The sequence below is a fragment of the Culex quinquefasciatus genome, chromosome 1 (genome assembly GCF_015732765.1).
Source record: "Culex quinquefasciatus strain JHB chromosome 1, VPISU_Cqui_1.0_pri_paternal, whole genome shotgun sequence".
NCBI lineage: Eukaryota > Metazoa > Arthropoda > Insecta > Diptera > Culicidae > Culex > Culex quinquefasciatus.
The window spans coordinates 4,915,026-4,933,987 of record NC_051861.1 but is presented as its reverse complement, the minus strand read 5'-3'; the positions used below and the strand labels follow the sequence as shown (position 1 = coordinate 4,933,987).

Here is an 18,962-nt window from a genome sequence, read left to right as displayed (position 1 = left end):
AGAATGAATTAAAATATTTTTAACGATTTGTTGGATTGGGGGTAAAACAGGTTTTCGCCTACTTGATACAGCATTTGACGTATTGGTCATAGGGTTAATAAGATCTTTTTCTTTTTTCAAAAATGTTTTATTTAATTATTTTTTAAAGAAATATTACAACTCCAATACTTCTAACTTACGTGAAATTGTCCGAGGATTCCGAATATGACAAAGTTGAGACCAAAAAGTGTCTTCTCGGCATACTGGGCAAAAACTAACGTTGTAAAATGCTTGTTCTAGAAAAACCGTAAAACTATGAGAAAAACTGCGATTGGCCAAAAAGTTAGTACCGCAGGCTTATAGTCCATGAAATTCCCTAACTTTTGACCTATGGGAGTATGGGTGTTGGAGGCTGTTGGGAAAAGTTATTAAGGTTTTAAAAAAATCCATTTTTAACAGTAATTTGCAAAAGCTATGAGAAAAAGTCAAACCAATCCTGGATGTCTATAGCACATTTTGAAGTGCTTCAAAAGACCTTTCGAATGCATCTAAGAGAGTTGGAATTGATGAAGTTTTACGGAAATGCGAGCAATTTTAAGATTTTTCATGTTTTTTGGACCTCAAACTTCAATGCCCGTTTTACCCCACTTCCCTTTGTCGTAGAGGGCTCATATTTGGCATGAGTTCATCTCATGCATAGACAAACAAACGCTGAAAGTTTCATCCAAATCGGAGCACCTCGATACGACCTCTAGAACAAACCGAGCAGAATCTACAAATACTGCCTCTTAAGTGTTATTTATACACTTTTTGGAGGCCGGATCTCAGATATTTCAATGAAAATGATGTCCGGGTTCATCATGCGACCCATCGTTAGTTAGATAATCAAAAGACCTTTGAAATAAACCTAAAACATTGAAGATCTGGCAACCCTATCAAAAGTTATTAGCACTTAAGTGTTATTTATACACTTTTTGGAGGAAGGATCTCAGATATTTGTATGAAGATGTTGTCCGGATCCGTTATCCTACCCATGATAAGTGGTAAGAATAACTGAGTTAAACTGATAGAACACTGAAAGAGCAGATGTTGCTATTTTGGATAACATTTCTTCATAAATGTGAGGAAGGCACCAATCACCTAAAGGTGGATTAAGTAACGTTTTCTTAGCTACTTACGAGTTTTTCTAAGTCTGTTTGGGCAATATTTCGGGCGAAATAATTAACAAAACGCATTTTTACTTTATCATTGTGGCCCTGTTGCTTTTTTTTATAACAATTCGAACTTGCTTAAAATTCCACAGTTTTTAGTTTCTTCTGGATTAAAAATCCAGGAGAATTATTTCGAACTGAAAATATGTCTTAATGACCTTCAATAATATTACTAATAAGGCAAAAAAAAGCGACCTCAAATTTGACAAATCCCTTTAGTAACAACCTGTAAACTAATTCCCACGAAGCTGCCAAGCTGTCACATTCGGGACTTCGACGTGATTCCGAAAAAACTGTTCTTCATTGCCATAGTGCAAATCTGGAGTTTTTTTTGAAAAGGTCCAATAAACCAAATTTCCAGTTTTTGCTTTTTGGGTGTTTTTGAAACCGCCTTGAGTCAGGGAAGTTAAAAAACACCCAAAAAGCAAAAACTGAAAATTTGGTTTATTGGACCTTTTCAAAAAAAACTCCAGAAATAATCGTCAGTTGAACCACCCCCGCCGTAAGGACCGCTCGCACCATCAATCACTTGTCACACTGTCAATGTCCAAAGCCCGGATCCGGATTGAACTGAGAAGAAAACATAAGTACCGTCAACCGGGGTAAATCGGGACAACTGTTTGGCGAGAATGTGATTAATACTTGATTTTTCTTTGTCACTTTTCATGTCTGAACATTGACTTCAAAGTTTGAAATTCCGTTTCGACCCATTTGACGGTTGATGTCCCATATTTGAGGCAGTCTTCTTCCTCAGGGGAGTTTAAGCCATTTGAGCTAATTTGACGAAATGATAATATGCTCAGGTGAAGCAGCTTAATTTTTTTGTTATAAGTATTTCACAACAACTCAGTTAAAATTACTGTAAACAGTTTTGTGTGTAAATTATCAATCGAAAAATTAAAATTAAATTGTCCAAGACAGAAAAGCTACAACCCTGATACAAATCAAGGCTAATGTAGGGAAATTTACCCCGGAAAGGAGGCAAAGAAACAAAAAAGTCTCGCGCGGAAGGATGCTGGCATTATCAATCAAAGGATAATTCAATTTTGATGCACAGCTGAGCTTCCTCGGTGCGATCGTTATCGGGAGCTAAATTATGTGCTGGTAAACGATTTTCCGCTCGATTTCGGTGTAATGATGATGAGGATGTCGTTGGGGGAGTCGTAATCGATAATGTTGTTTTTTTTTTTCTCTGGTGTGTTGTGATTGACGTTCTGTCAAATTTGGTGCCACAGACAAGCAGATATGATTTGAACTTTATTTTCAAAGCAGGTTTTGCCTTCCTGCAAAAAAAATAAATAAATAAATAATAATAACTTTATGAATATTCCTCCTAGACCTTTCTTCACGTAAACCTCTCGACTGAGAATCAAATTCTGAGCAAATGTCTGTGCTTGTGTGGGGATGTTGATCAAAAAATGTCACTCGATTATCTCGGCACTGGTTGAACGAATTTTGTCCGGATTTGTTCCATTTGGTCCAGCTTCGAGTCCTATGGCTTGGTATTGAAAGTTGTTAAATTTGATTCAGCTGGTCAACAGTTATGCAACCAAACAATTTTGATTTTCAGATTACCCTAATACCTCTCGCGGATATATTTGGAAACTTCCTTTTCAAAGGCTTGCTGGTAGGCTTTTATTTGACAGTATTCAGGCATTATCAAACCCAAACAAGCAGCTTTTTCAATTGATTTTTTTGGGGATGGCATCAATCACTGAGCTGATTTATGCACGGTTTGAAAAAAATATACATAAAATTGCAATAAAAATGGCACGCCAATCAAATAACTGTGAGATTCAACTGGTACCTTTATATTAAAATCATAATGGACAGCCCTTTCATATTAATGACAAATATACGTTTCACCTCTCTAATCCAATAAAACGATGTTTTCCGGTTAATTCAGCTGGTGGTCGGTTGTTGTCGTTGTTATTTATAGCATACAATAAAATCACGAAAGCTATAAACCAGCAATGGCTATGCCGAGCAAAAAGTAGAATCAAATTCAAAATGAAACAAAATCGTGAAGGTGGTATAAACGCAATGCAATGGTTGAATAAGTGATTTTGGTGGATAATTTCACCTAATTAAGGTGACTAGTAATTTGAAGAGTATCTTTTCAGAGCAGAGCATCTGCAGATACTATACATGAATTTACTTCCCTTGAGAAAAGCCTATTGTTTGCGACGCTTAACAAAAAAAAAAGAAAACAAATTTCACTCAATCCAAATTGAATCCGAGCGAATCGAGGCATGAATGAAAAAAATAAACAACAACAAAAAAGCTGGAATTGGATTTCATCGGATTTTCCCAATTTTATTCCAACCCACCCTTCTCACTTCCACCCCCACAAATTGTGAGTGGGAGTTACAACATTGTAATGATAGTTGGTGTGTGGAGGGGAAGAAAATCAGGAAGGACTAACCTTCAAGGTCATTCACCGCGCAGGTTCGAGAGGTGGTATTTACGCAGCTTTTCCAAGCAACGACGTCGATTGTTGGTTTTCCCACGAGAACCCACGACTGTACGTCACTTGGCGGAAAATTTGGGAAGGTGGGGGGGGGGGGGAGGTTTTCCGTTTGGTATCCAGCGCGCGCCGACACGTAGAGGTTCGTTCAGCGAGTAAACGAATTGGTGTTTGGCTGATAATTTGGTAATTTGTGTTCCTCACTTTGACACCCCCAGCAAGGGTCGTTTACAATTGATGGACGCTCTTGTTGGTATTGGAAATGTCAGTGCGGATGATGGTATTTTGCTGAATAACCTTTCTAATCGAAAATTTACTAACAACCAAAAACCGTCTAACTCAAAGTGGAACTTATTTGGGGACACCGTGGAGATTTTCCCTTATCCCCTTAGAAAGTGGAGCATCAACAGTTTCAAAACCTTTAGCTGGGGTTTTTGTTTGACCGCCCGATGTCGAGCTAACATATTTCGCAGGGACTGTTACAGCTCTTTGTTTTCATCAGGAAACCACCAGCTGCTGTGACACTCTGACGAGGTTTTCGCCATTTTTGAGTTATATCATTGTTTTTTTAAACTAATCAATTATCTAATAAATTTTCAAAACATTTTATTTAAGAAAAAAATTGTAACAGGTCTTTGAAAAAATTCAAAAACCGGTAATGCGTAAAAAAAATACCAAATAATAACCAGCTTGTTGTTCCAATTTCCACCAGCACCTGTTTCGCCTACTTATCTCGGCAATCGCTTCTCGCCGTGGCCTCCAACGTTTAGCCTGACCACCCAACAACCACAGACAAACAGACGTAAACTACACAGAATGTATGGTTGAGTGCTAGCACACAGTTTCTAGCAACTGTCAAATATTTTTGATGAGTTCCTGATGATTCAAATTTACCGTTAAATTGTTGATTGTTGGAACTCTTGTCTGTGTCCCTTGCGACCCACGCACGGCACATTCGTTACACGTGTTTGTCCGAAAACCGTGTCACGCCGAGTAAATGCAAACGATCACGTGTGGGCTTTCGTTTAATGACAACACAGTGCGGGAAGGGTTGCCATCATCATCAACGATGCCGTCGTCCCACCAGTACAGCAAGTGGAGAACATTTATTGCCATTTGTACCACACTCCGAGGGTGGTTGCCAACGTTTCCTGGGTCTTCAGAAACTTAATGACTTGACAAACCGTCGGTAACCTTTGACATAGTGGGTAAATGACTGATTGCTTGGCGGTTTGACATTTGTGGTGAACAGGGTTGCCGACGTTATTGAAATTTTCATTATAATTTCTTCCTGGAGAAATGATCAACATCGCGTTGATTCAACGCCTATCTTTTTAAAATTGAAAAATAATAAAATGATCGGATTTGAATTTCCATGAAAAAACTTAATAAAAATGGTGACAACCTGCAGCCGCCATTACGGTTTGCGGTGACGGTCACGCTGACGGGTGTCATTTAAAATTCAAATTATTCTTGATTTTTCTTTGCTTTCTCTGGTTTCCCTTTATGGCATACATATACCAGTGGATTTAAACCAAAGCTCACGGTGAATATTCTTGATTGGCATGGTTTCGTGTGTATACTTAGGTGTGGAGTGTTGGGTTATACAAGCTAGGAACCTAATTATGAATCTGTCAACTTTCGTTGAAACAATGACAAGGTTGCTCCTTTGTGATTTTGTTCATGAGAGTAAAGAGAGCATTCATTCGAAACATAATAGTGACTTACTATATATAGAATTCTAATCTTATTTAACGTTTTTGTATAGGTAAATTGAGAATATAATTAATTTGTAAAAATGACAATTTACCAAACTAATCTTATAACACTTATGTGGCTATTGAGTATCATAGTCCTAGACTAAAGAATTCCCTTCTGAAAAGGAAATTGATAGCACTTAGCAAAACAATAAAGTCAGCAAACCAACGAACCACTTTTCATCCCTTCAGAGATATTCTCTCGTGTAAGCTGTGAGCAGATGAATCGCTAGTGTCTGAAAAGGGCTTACGATACCCTAATGGCACAGGCATTTTTGTGCTCTCTTTTCCATGGAGTCGGGTGGTCACAGCGCTGAAAGTCATTGTTATCCGAGCATTCGTTGGTGAAGGTTGTCTGAATCAACATGACTCGTCGCGTCCCGGCGCAAAACGCCGGCAATATTGCCCTACCTGCGGCTCAAGCAGGCAAAAAAGTGGGAATTTCCAAAAGGAAGGTTGAGGCCTCAACTGATGGCCAAAAACCGGGATTTCCAAAAGGAAGGTGCTTTTGGAAGTGACATCGAACAGCAAAAAGACGAAAAAGAGCGACGGTACTGTACCGATGGATGAGGAGGAGGAGAACTCTTCGTCGCACGAGGAGCAGCTATTGAAGAACAACAAGTTTGCTGGACTGCCTGACGAGGACCAGGTAGCGGAAGCAAAGGAGAATGAAGTGAAACAGCGAAAGGAGAAACTGCCTCCTTTTTATGTGCGGCAATCAGCAGCAACGATCGACTTTCGAGCGGGGCTGGTTGAACTCATCAAGTCTGGGAAAGTCCTAGGCAACATTCGTCTGTGTCAGGACGGATTTAAGGTGCTGGTGCAATCCAGGCAGCACTATCAACTGGTCAAGGATTACTTGACCGAAAACGAGGCGGAGTACTTTACCCATGATGTCGTCATGGATAAGCCGTACAAAATCGTCGTCAGAGGTCTGTACGACATGCCAGTGGAGGAATTAGCTGCCGAGCTAAAAGTTTTGAAACTGGATGTGTTGGCCGTGCACAAAATGAGCCGACGCAACAAAGACATCAAGTACCGTGACCAGCTCTACCTGCTGCATTTGGCTAAGGGATCGACGACGCTTCCTGAGCTGAAGGCAATTCGAGCGGTTTTCAACATTATCGTGTCGTGGGAGCGATACCGACCAGTGCATCGTGACGTCACACAATGCTTCAACTGCCTGGGTTTCGGGCACGGAGGTAAGAACTGCCACCTGAAGCGTCGTTGCGCCAAATGTGGTACCGATGCGCACATCACATCCCAGTGCATCCAAGATTCGCTGGTGAAGTGCCTCAACTGCAACGGTGAGCACTCGTCAACCGACCGAAAGTGCCCCAAGAGAGCTGAGTTCGTGAAAATTCGGCAGCAAGCATCGACGAAGAATCAGCCTCAGCGTCGTAGAACTCCTCCAGCCCTGGTGGAGCAAAATTTTCCACCTCTTCAACCGCGACGCCAGGTCCCGAACTTGGCACCGTTGCCGTTGGATCCCAGGAAGAGAGCTGAGATGAATCATCCACGGCCGGGTTCCAGCCAGGAGCCGAGACCGCCACCACCGGGCTTCAGCCAGGAGCCAAGACCAACCCAAGAACCAGCAGTTGAGGAAAATGGTAATGATCTTTACACCTCAACCGAACTCCTCAATATTTTCAAACAGATGTCCGCTGCACTGCGTGGATGCAAAACCAAGACCCAGCAGATTGAAGTGCTGACCTCGTTCGTCATCCAGTATGGATCGTAGGTCCCTCAAGCTGCTGAATTGGAACGCTTGCTCCATTAGGAGGAAGAATTTAGAGCTGGTGGATTTTCTTCGCGAGAAGGAGATCGACGTAGCTGCCATCACGGAAACTCATCTGAAGCCCGGTGAAAAAGTTTATCTGCAAAACTACAAGATCGCGACGCAGCTCGATAGGACCACCTCTGGAGGAGGAGGTGTGCTTGTCGCTGTTCATCGTGATCTCAAGCCACGCCGGCTGCCACACTTTAAGCTGGACATCATCGAGGCCGTTGGAGTGGAAATTCCCACTTCGGTTGGCCCAGTACTCTTCATTGCTGCATACTGCCCACGTCAGGTGAATGCCAGAGATGGTTCAGCAGCAAAACTGAAGAGCGATATCCAGAAGCTGACACGGCGGAGCGCAAAGTACATCATCGCTGGTGACCTCAACGCGAAGCATGAAGTTTGGGGCAACAGCAGGAGGAATCGGAACGGAGTGATTCTGCACAACGATCTGCAAAACGGATACTACAACGTTGTGAGTCCGGATCGTCCAACGAGGGTGGCTCGGTCTGGGAATCACTCAATCATCGACTTCTTCATTACCAATATGGCTGAGAACGTGGCTCATCCTGAGGTGTTTGAAGAGTTGAGTTCTGATCACTATCCGGTGGTTGTGGAGGTTGGAGCTTCCGTTACTCCGCAGCGGCAACCAACCCGGAAAGATTACCACAACGTTGACTGGCAGCAGTTTCAGCAAGTGGTCGACAGCAACATCGACTATGATCAACACCCGGAAACTTCTGCCGATATTGATCGTTCGCTGGAGGTGATCCAGCAGGCTATCAACCAAGCAGAGGCTGCCAACGTTCGGGAGGTTCCTGTTAATTTTAAGGTAACTGATATTGACGTAGATACTAAACACTTGATTAGACTTAGGAATGTTTATAGGAGACAATATCAACGGACTGGGGACTATGACAAAAGATTTCAGTGAACAATTTGAACAAAATCATACAAGACCGACTTGACAATATCAGAAATCAAGAATTTTCAAAACATGTAAGCCAGCTTGGGAATTATTCAAAACCATTTTGGAAACTTTCAAAAGTTCTTAAAAACAAACCAAAGCCTATTCCTCCTCTTATTGTTGAGGATTCTCCTTTGATTACATCCGAGGAAAAGGCAAATGCACTTGGGCTTCATTTTGTTAGTTCACATAATCTTGGCGCTTCCATGACCAGCCGTAAAGAAACATCAGTTGCCAATAGTATTTCAACAATCAATGACTCTACCTTTGAATTTCCTGCAGATTCCCATGTTTCTGGTGAGGAAGTCAAAGTTGCAGTTAAACAAATGAAAATATGAAAGCTCCAGGCTTTGATAACATTTTAATCTAGTGTTGAAAAAACAGAGTGATCAGTTCTTTCAACATCTAGCCAATATTTTCAATAAATGTTTGCAACTTGGTTACTTCCCCACCAATTGGAAGCTGGGCAAAGTCATACCAATTTTGAAGCCTCAAAAGATCCAACATCGCCAACAAGTTATCGTCCCATTAGTCTTTTGAGTAGTCTGTCCAAACTCTTTGAGAAGGTCATCTATTCAAGGCTTTTGGATTTTACCAACGATAATAATATAATTTTGAATGAGCAGTTTGGCTTCCGAAAGGGACATAATACTGCTCATCAGCTTACGAGAGTAACTAAAATCATCAAGCAGAACAAGCTTGAGTCTAAATCAACTGCTATGGCTTTGTTGGATGTTGAGAAGGCTTTTGACAATGTTTGGCATGATGGTTTGATACATAAACTGTATTTATACGGTTTTCCAATGTATCTTATCAAAATTATCCAGCACTATCTTTCGGAGAGATCGTTCAAGGTTTTTCTGAATGGGATTGCTTCTGGATTATTCAACATTGATGCTGGGGTTCCCCAAGGAAGTATTCTTGGCCCACTTCTGTACAATATTTTTACATCTGATTTGCCTACTCTTCCTGGTAATGGTGTGTTGTCACTTTTTGCTGATGACACTGCCGTTATTTATAAGGGTAAAATAACCAGATATTTAGTTGGCCGTCTTCAGAAGGGTCTTGACGTTCTTTCCGAATACTTTGGCGACTGGAAAATTCGCATAAATGCAGCCAAAACTCAAACCATCATTTTTCCACTTTCCAAATCGGCCAGATTTGTCCCAAAGGATGATGTTTTGATTAAAATGAATGATGTTTCGATACCCTGGTCAAAGGAAGTTGTCTATTTAGGTCTCATACTTGACTCGAAACTATTGTTTCGGCAGCATGTAGATAAAATATTGAACAAGTGCAGCATTCTCATCAGGTGTTTGTATCCTTTAATTAACAGAAAATCAAAGCTATCTTTGAAAAATAAGCTAGCAGTTTACAAACAAATAATTTACCCCGTTATTGAGTATGCAGTACCTGTTTGGGAGTGTTGCGCTAGAACTCATAAATTGAAGCTCCAGCGTGTCCAAAACAAGGTACTCAAAATGGTTTTGAATGTTCCTGGCTGGACAAGATCAAGTGAGGTTCATGAATTAGCAGAAGTAAAAATGTTGGATCAGAAGATTCAAGAAAAATGTTTGAAATTCAGGGAAAAATGTGCTATATCTGAATACCCCTTGATTCAAGGATTGGTTTAGTTTATGGTAAGATTAAGTTAGTTTTAGGTTAGGTTATGTTTTCTTAACATTTTTTTTCCTCATTGTACCTAGTGTTACAAAAATGATAAATCATATACTTTTAAAGTTATAAAAATGAACAGTGTTTAAATCACGAAAAGCGAACTAAAGCTGAAGAGCCACAGCTGACCACTTATTATGTAAACCAAATGTAATTATTATAAGAAAGATTCAATAAAGTATATTTAATTCAAAAAAAAAAATTCAGCGCTGAAAGTCTTCAAAACACAAAAGCTTTAGGGATAGGATGGCATAATAGCAGCAGAATACCGGGATTGAATGCTCGGAACCACAGACAATTTGACGCAACTTTATTTCACAAAATATTAACAAACTTTTTTTTATTTAAAATTAAACAAAACCCCGATTTTTTACAGGGATATCTTTTTTTTTGTATTTTGCTCTGTTCCTGGTCCATTATCACACTCTCCAAAGGGAGTTACTGGTTTGTACGTGACACACCTATAGTTTCACTTTCGTTTCTTGTGTTATTTTCTACAGATGAAGCAATTATCATCTCGAAAACCGGAAAAAACGATGATTGCGAATTATTTCGTTTTGAAGTGATGCTGAGCTGGTTTTTTTTAATTTCCAAAGATTCTTTATTACCTGTATGGCAGCTTTGTAGTCATGTTCGACAAACTTTCCAAATAAAACCCACAAAAAGTTACATCCTGAAACGACAAAATTCAACATCCGGCAAAGTCCTACCTCCTTCCAAAAAAGGAGTCCAATTTTGCGACCGCAGAACGTCAATGTGGTTTATCAACCAAAACCGAATATCTACCTACTGCCATTGACATGCACGACCACATAACTCTACAGTTGAAAAAAAAAGTTAGTCTCGTTTGTCGTACGTGGTACTGCATTCTAAATTGTCTTTCACATTGTTGTGGAGTGAGCAAATTTGTATACCACTTAAAACATTTCTCAAAACATCAGGGCGTACAAAATCATTCTGAGAAATTTTGTTATAATTTGCGATTGGAATATTGAAAAAAGTATGCAAATGTGTAGTAAAAAGCATAATTACAATTAAAGAAGTGCTTCGCTTAGAGACGGTGATTTCTAGCGGATTGCAGACTGGATTTCGCCATATAAGGCTTTCTAGTCAGAAATTTACCAACACATTCAAAGTATGTTTACATGACAGCTGGACGTTTGTTTGCATCAGGTTTCCTATCTCTTTCTAACAATTTTTTTTGTCTAGCGACTTCTAGCTGGTTTATTTGACTGACTGCCCGATATGTCAGCCAACATACTTTGCAAGGCTGTGACAGCTACAGCTCGATCATTGTTTGCATCAGGACACTGTGACGAGGAGTTCGTCATTTTTGAGTTAAATTATATTTTTTTCACTGGGCCTAGAAAGCCTTATATTTATATCGGATCCTCCACACCATGACAGTCCTCCATAAGGCTTTCTAGGCCCAGTGAAAAAAATATAATTTAACTCAAAAATGACGAACTCCTCGTCACAGTGTCCTGATGCAAACAATGATCGAGCTGTAGCTGTCACAGCCCTGCGAAGTATGTTGGCTGACATATAGGGCAGTCAGTCAAAAAAAAACCAGCTAGAAGTCGCCTGACAATTTTTTTTTTGCTAGAAAGAGATAGGAAACCTGATGCAAACAAACGTCCAGCTGTCATGTAAACGTAGGGGAACAGCATCTAATTCCAGCGTGCCTCTAATGTTGGCAGGTCAGAACTTTGACATTCAATTAAAGCTAATTAAAAGCGTTTTCAACTGAACTCGAGTGATAAATAGCTCAATAAAAAGTGAGCAAGCAAGTTTCTACCAAAAGTTTTGCAAAATTAGTTGTTTAAATAGTGAAAATCAGCATATTGGATGGAGTTAGGAGCGAGTGCTTAACCTGCCAAACATACGAGAATTTCCCCTACTTTGAATGTGTTGGTAAATTTCTGACTAGAAAACCTTATTGCCATCTACACCGTAGACTTGGGACAAGGAAAGAAATTTACAAGATAGGAAGTGGTAATGATCCACTTTTTAAGAGGATAAGGGAAAATCTCCACGATATCCTCAAATAAGTTTCGCTTGAAGTTGGAGGATTTTTGGGAACGTTCAAGGTCTAGGATACGCCCTAAGCAAGCGTTGTGACCAGTTAGTCAGACAAAAAAGTAAAAAAAAGCACACTAAGAAAATAAAACTGAATAAAAGAGAAATTGTCAGTTAGAACAGCTGAAAACTCTTTGTCTACGCTAGATTATATTTTTATTTCGAATGAGATTTAAATTCTTTCATTCATATTACAATCATCTAATTCGTTATTTCTGTTATTTCCTTTCAGCATTGCTCCATTTCCGACAAAAAAAAAACCAAGCTACGAATTCACCTCCATTTCTCACATACTTGCCCCAGGGGCTGGCCCCTTTTCCACTCCCATTTTCCACATTTCCCTCAGCACAATAAACGAAACAATAAAGCCAATGAGTCGTACGGTGTGTTGTGCGTAGAATAGAGTGTATCGTCGCATAAAGTCCGGTGACAAATCTCGCGTCGTAAAAAAAAGCCCATCCTCATTATCTCACCCCATCCTCTTCGTCGTCGTGTGAAATATCAAGCTTTCAGCTTATTTTACGAGCACCGTACAAAACGTTACAAAGTTTGCACAAACGATCCCCGCGAAAAGAGGAGAGCACCTGAACCAAACTAACTACTGCTGATCATCATCACAGCAAAATGATCAACATCGCCGGTGTCATCAGCATCGTGCTGTTCTACGTGCTGATTTTGGCCGTCGGCATCTGGGCGGGCCGGAAGAAGGAGGCCGGAAATGACTCCGAGGAGGAGGTCATGCTGGCGGGCCGATCGATCGGGCTGTTTGTCGGCATCTTCACGATGACAGGTGAGTTTGGGAGGTGCTAATTAGTGTATTTCGGGTTTCTGGATTGGAGCCGGAAGTCATTCAGGAAGGTCGTTTACTGGAATACGGAAAATTTACAACATGGAGTTAAATCAAAGTGCCATGGTAATCTTCAGCAATTCAGAAAGTTTAACTCATGTTGCCTACTTTGTATAGAAACAGCTCGATTTTAGGTTCTGCCCTTTTACAACTGGGTAGTTTGAAACATTGACAGCTGTGAACGCTAACGCAGAAAGGCTAATTTGTGGGTTAAAATGAGGGGAAACCCACATTCTGCAACACATTTTGAACTAAATTAAGAAATTCGATTCCTGTTCGGAATCTGCACTCGACAAAATAATTGATACTCATTTGTTCTCGACTGTGTTTCCCCCTCAAAGCAAATGTGGTTGCGGTTTACCGTAGTAGACGCCATTCATCTAACGTAGAAGAACCCTCCGTCAGTTGGGTTGAACAAATCCCCCAGAAGGCACGTTCCAGATATTTTGTGGCAAATTTTCCGCAAATGAATGCCTGTGCCTTACACTTTTCGAGTTTGCATCGTTTTTCACCACTGTTTGTTATCATCCTATATTTTATCCTCACGTGTCACACACACACCCATCAGCTACGTGGGTTGGCGGTGGCTACATCAACGGAACGGCGGAAGCAATCTACACATCCGGGCTGGTCTGGTGTCAGGCACCGTTCGGATATGCGCTCAGCTTGGTGTTTGGTGAGTTTTTCGAGGCACAGGTTAAATAGACTAAACACAGACAAGCAGACGTAAATAATTTAAGATTTTCACTACTCAGAGCCATCTAGTTGTGAACGTTTCAAGCAACTGTTGAGTGGTGAGTTTCCAATTCTTCGTTATTTTATAGATTTGAAAAGTGATTTACGTCTGCTTGTTCAAGTTCAAAATGTGCAAACAAAGAAATTTAGGTCATGTTCCCTAGTGTAACAAATGGTACTTCGCAGGCGGAATCTTCTTCGCGAATCCGATGCGCAAACAGGGTTACATCACCATGCTGGACCCGCTGCAGGACAGCTTTGGGGAGCGCATGGGTGGACTGCTGTTCCTGCCGGCCCTGTGCGGGAGGTGTTCTGGGCCGCCGGTATCCTGGCCGCGCTCGGCGCCACCCTGTCCGTCATCATCGACATGGAGCAGGAAACGTCGGTGATCCTGTCGGCGTGCATCGCCGTGTTTTACACCCTCTTCGGAGGGTTGTACTCGGTGGCGTACACCGACGTCATCCAGCTGTTCTGCATCTTTATCGGGCTGTGGATGTGCATCCCGTTCGCGTGGACCAACGACCACGTGAAAAGTCTGTCGTCGATGGACGTCGACTGGATCGGCGAGATCGGCGAGGGCTACCACTGGTATTACCTCGACTACGGTCTGCTGCTGATTTTCGGTGGAATTCCGTGGCAGGTAAGATTTGGAGCACAACGCCATCTAGTTTTTAAACAGATTAGTTTTTGCATGCAAGACTAACTATATCTTTACCACAGGTGTACTTCCAACGGGTACTGTCCAGCAAGACCGCTGGCCGGGCCCAGGTCCTGTCGTACGTGGCCGCATTCGGCTGCATCCTGATGGCAATCCCTCCGGTTATGATCGGAGCAATCGCGAAGGCAACTGGTGAGTAGAAAAGGGTCTTCCAGGGTTTCCAAATACCTCACGATTCTTCGTTGATTCCAGCCTGGAACGAAACCGACTATAAAGGTCCGTGGCCACTGACCACGCAGGAAACCAGCATGATTCTGCCGATGGTGCTGCAGTATCTGACGCCGGACTTTGTGTCGTTCTTTGGGCTGGGTGCGGTTTCAGCCGCAGTCATGAGCTCGGCCGATTCGTCCGTGCTGTCGGCATCGTCCATGTTTGCCCGGAACGTGTACCGGTTGATCTTCCGGCAGCGCGCCTCCGAGATGGAGATCATCTGGGTGATGCGGGTGTCGATTCTGGTGGTGGGAATCCTGTCGACGATTATGGCCCTCACAATACCATCGATCTACGGGCTGTGGTGAGTTTTTATTCGGGTCAACGCCCAGACAAACACGAAATGTAGTGTAGTGTGTGAGTGGTGAATTCAAATTCCCGTGATTAGTTTCATTCAAATTGACCGTTTCTGATTGTTTGATTTAAAATTGAGATTTACTTCTGTTTGTCTGGGACCGAAGGCAAATTTGGGTAAATTTTACACAAAAATTTTAAAGTTAAGTGAAATCCGGTTAGAACTGAAAACCTCTCAATTCAAGCTGCTCCATAGAAATGTTCCCAACATGTCAAGTCCCTATCCATTAACGCCAATGGAGCGTGGGTGTTAAAAAGCTCCAGCTAAAAACCCCAAAAACTTTGCACAAAATGATGAAAAAATACTGCTCAACGCTGCCATCGGGTGGGTACCTCCGGGCGGGTGATCCATTAGATTAGGAAAGATAAACCGTAACAGTCGTTGCTTTTTATTTTCTCTCAGAGGTGAATGTTTCATTTGGTGAAAATTGCACACGCGAAAGCCTTGGCAAATATGGGGTGATAATTGAAGCAGTGATCTTGACGTCAGGGCGTTTGGATTCGTTTGTTTCGACGAGTTTAGTTTGATTTAATTAAAATCTATTTTTATACTCCCCACCCAGGTCCATGTGTTCCGATTTGGTGTACTGCATTTTATTCCCACAGGTAAGTCCTGAGCAAATCGTATATATGTACTATTATTGAGGGACAATGGCCGTTTTACATATCTAACCACGAAGCACAAAAAAAGGAACCTCGTTCCACTTTTCGTTGCTCTTTCCACGTTTTCCTGTAATTGACTTGTATTATATTCATTTTATCGTCCTTTCAGTCCTAGCGACCATCAAATTTCATTACCTGCACTTTTTGTTTGTTTGTCCAAATTTCCTTCCACCCAAAGTAGCAAGCCATGAAAAGGCGAGTATTATCGACGAGGACTCTTTCTCTCCAAAGAAGGCTACCAGCAAGGTCTGGCTGTAATTTATTTCCCACAGACTACTTTGTTTATCTTTCGCTGACTTGTTTATTTCATCTTCGAAAAAAAGGGTCGTTTCTGAGCCCCAAAGGTACTCAAGATCATGTGCATATCGCAAAAAAAAAGCTCAAGCCCCTCCAACTGAAAACTTACGGATCAAATGTAAACAGCAGCCGAAAGTTGTACCTTAATTTAATTTTTCATCCCCCCCTGCCCCACCGTATCCTTCCTCGAAGCGACTCAAATTTCATGTTTCAGCTGAAATGTTTCCACTCAATTCTGCGAAATGAAAGAAAAGTCATCACAAGTGGGCTCTTGACGAAGCAGGCGGCGCGGCGCGGTGGGCCGACTTTTCTCCACCCACTTGATTTTTTGATACACACACACACACACACACACACTCACGAGAGTTGAGCTTTTCGAATTTTCATCTGAACCACGTGCTCAAGAGCAGTTTTCGAGGGTTGTGTTTTTTTGTGTGTATGTGGCTTTGAGGTGAATCGGTGCAGGATTGTGTTTTATTCTCGCAGCTTTCTGAAGGACAGGCTTGAAAAGGCTTTGACGAGTTGTCGAACTCGATTGGAGGAGATAATAGACTTGTTTTTTGTATTTTTTAATCCGGCTGAAACTTTTTTGGTGCCTTCGGTATGCCCAAAGAAACCATTTTGCATCATTAGTTTGTCCATATAATTTTCCATACAAATTTGGCAGCTGCCCATACAAAAATGATGTATGAAAATTCAAAAATCTGTATCTTTTGAAGGAAGATAGTTCGGCAAAGTTGTAGGTATGGATAAGGACTACACCGAAAAAAAAATGATACACGGTAAAAAAATTGGTGATTTTTAATTTAACTTTTTGTCATTAAAACTTGATTTGCAAAAAAACACTATTTTTTTATTTTTTGATATGTTTTAGGGGACATAAAATGCCAACTTTTCAGAAATTTCCAGAATGGGCAAAAAAATTTTGACTGAGTTATGAATTTTCGAATCAATACTGATTTTTTCAAAAAATCGAAATATTGGTCGCAAAAAATTTTCAACTTTATTTTTCGATGTGAAATCAAATTTGCAATCAAAAAGAACTTTAGTGAATTTTTCATATAGTGCACCGTTTTCAAGTTATATTTTTGGTATTTTTTGAAAATAGTCGCAGTTTTCCATTTTTTTAAACTAATGCACTTGTTTGCCCACTTCTGAAAAAAATATTTTTGAAAAGCTGAGAAAATTCTCTATATTTGACATTTTTGAACTTTGTTGATACGACCCTTAGTTGCTGAGATATTGCCATGCAAAGGTTTAAAAACTGGAAAATTGATGTTTTCTTAGTCCCACCCAAACAACCCACCATTTTCTAATGTCGATATCTCTCAGCAACTAATGGTCCGATTTTCAATGTTAAAATATGAAACATTTGTGAAATTTTCCGATCTTTTCGAAAAAAATATTTTCAAAATTTGTAAACCAAGACTAACATTTCAAAAGGGCCAAACATTCAATATTACGCTCATTACGGCAATATCTCAGCAACTAAGGGTCGTATCAACAAAGTTCAAAAATGCCAAATATAGAGAATTTTCTCAGCTTTTCAAAAATATTTTTTTCAAAAGTTGGCAAACATGTGCACTAATTTAAAAAAATGAAAAACTGCGACTATTTTCAAAAAAGTCTTCTAACTAGAGTACTTTTTGATTACAAATTTGATTTTACATCGAAAAATGAAGTTGAAAAATTTGTGCGATCAATTTTTCGATTTTTTGAAAAAAACAGTATTGATTCAAAAATTCATAACTCGCTCAAAGCTTTTTTGCACAACCTGGACATTTCTGAAAAGTTGGCAATTGATGTCCTTTAAAACATATAAAAAAAAAAATAGTGTTTTTTGCAAATCAAGTTTAAGTGACAAAAAGTTAAATAAAAAATCACCAAATTTTTTTTATCGTGCATCATTTTTTTTCAGTGTAGTCCATATCCATACCTACAACTTTGCCGAAGACACCAAATCGATCAAAAAAATCCTTCAAAAGATACAGATTACATCATTTTTGTATGGCCAGCTGCCAAATTTGTATGGAAAATTATATGGACAAACTAATGATGCAAAATGGTTTCTTTGGGCATACCGATGGCACCAAAAAAGTTTCAGTCGGATTAAAAAATATAAAAATTAAAATTTAAGAAAAAAGACCGATTTTGTAGAGAATTGCTCATATCAATCTATTTATAATTATCTTAATTCAATAGACAACAAAAAAATGAACTCGTTTTGTGACTCAAATTATTTTGCTTGATATTTATTCATGCAAATAACAAATGAAATTTTATTTTATTTTTTTTTATTTATTGCCATGTAAACAAACCAAAAAATATAGATTTACCAAGTTTGTTCTACTAACAAAGTTTAGAAATTTTAAAATGTTCTTAGTATAAAATGGTTTATACATTTCTTAAATGCAGCCCGTTTTCAAATGAATGAATGGAATGAAAAAAAATTAAATAATGAAAGTTTTGCTGATTTTAGCGTGACGTACTTTATTGATGAAGCCAAGTTTGATTACTTTTTGATTCAATTTAGGATTGGGCCCATAAACGAAGCAATTTTTGAAAAAGATAAAATGCATTTCAGCTGTTGAAACGCAATATTTAATTTGGAGGACTAATTTTCCTACACACAGAAAATAAATTACCAATTGCCTTCAAATTGGTGAAATCATAAAAAAAATGCCCAATTTCTTATAATTCGAATGTTACAAAGGTCTGGGTGAATTCCACAAAAAAATCTTTCTGATTCCTTAATTAAAATTTATCAAAAAATACTGAAAAAATCAGTTGTAATCATTTTCTGAGTTCACACCTGGGTAAAAGGCTAGGGGATTTGGAAGACGGAAATTGTTGATGATCCACTTTTTTAAGAGGATAAGGGAAATTCTCCACGTTATTCTCAAGCTTGTATTTCGTTTGGATTTGGACGGTTCATGGGAAGGTGAATGGTTGAATGCGAGTTGTAACAACTATTTGCATTGTTGTTCCCATTGTTCGTGTGTTCTCATTTCTAATGTGAAATCATTCAAATTGATATTATTTTTGCATGCCAATGCAAACCAGCAGGGATCATTTTAGAATTCAAGGAGTCCAGAATTTTCTCGTTGTTAGCAGATGATAATCGAACCCAACCCCATTCGCTACCAATGAGTTAACATCGCAACCATTCAGAAACGACTGACCCCGTTACGAGTTAAAGATATATTTATTTTTAGATGCGAAAG

At 39.9% G+C, this 18,962-nt stretch overlaps 1 protein-coding gene across 1 annotated transcript in view; it reads left to right on the top strand.

The window, feature by feature from the left end:
- The window catches only part of LOC6032712 (high-affinity choline transporter 1), a 39,488-nt gene that overhangs the window by 13,788 nt on the left and 6,738 nt on the right, over positions 1–18,962 (top strand). Inside the window, 7 exon segments of the mRNA XM_038255197.1 lie at positions 12,147–12,704; positions 13,330–13,437; positions 13,683–13,799; positions 13,802–14,136; positions 14,217–14,346; positions 14,407–14,728; positions 15,342–15,384. Of these exon segments, the coding sequence (XP_038111125.1) occupies positions 12,539–12,704; positions 13,330–13,437; positions 13,683–13,799; positions 13,802–14,136; positions 14,217–14,346; positions 14,407–14,728; positions 15,342–15,384 (1,221 nt within the window). The 5' untranslated portion in view covers positions 12,147–12,538.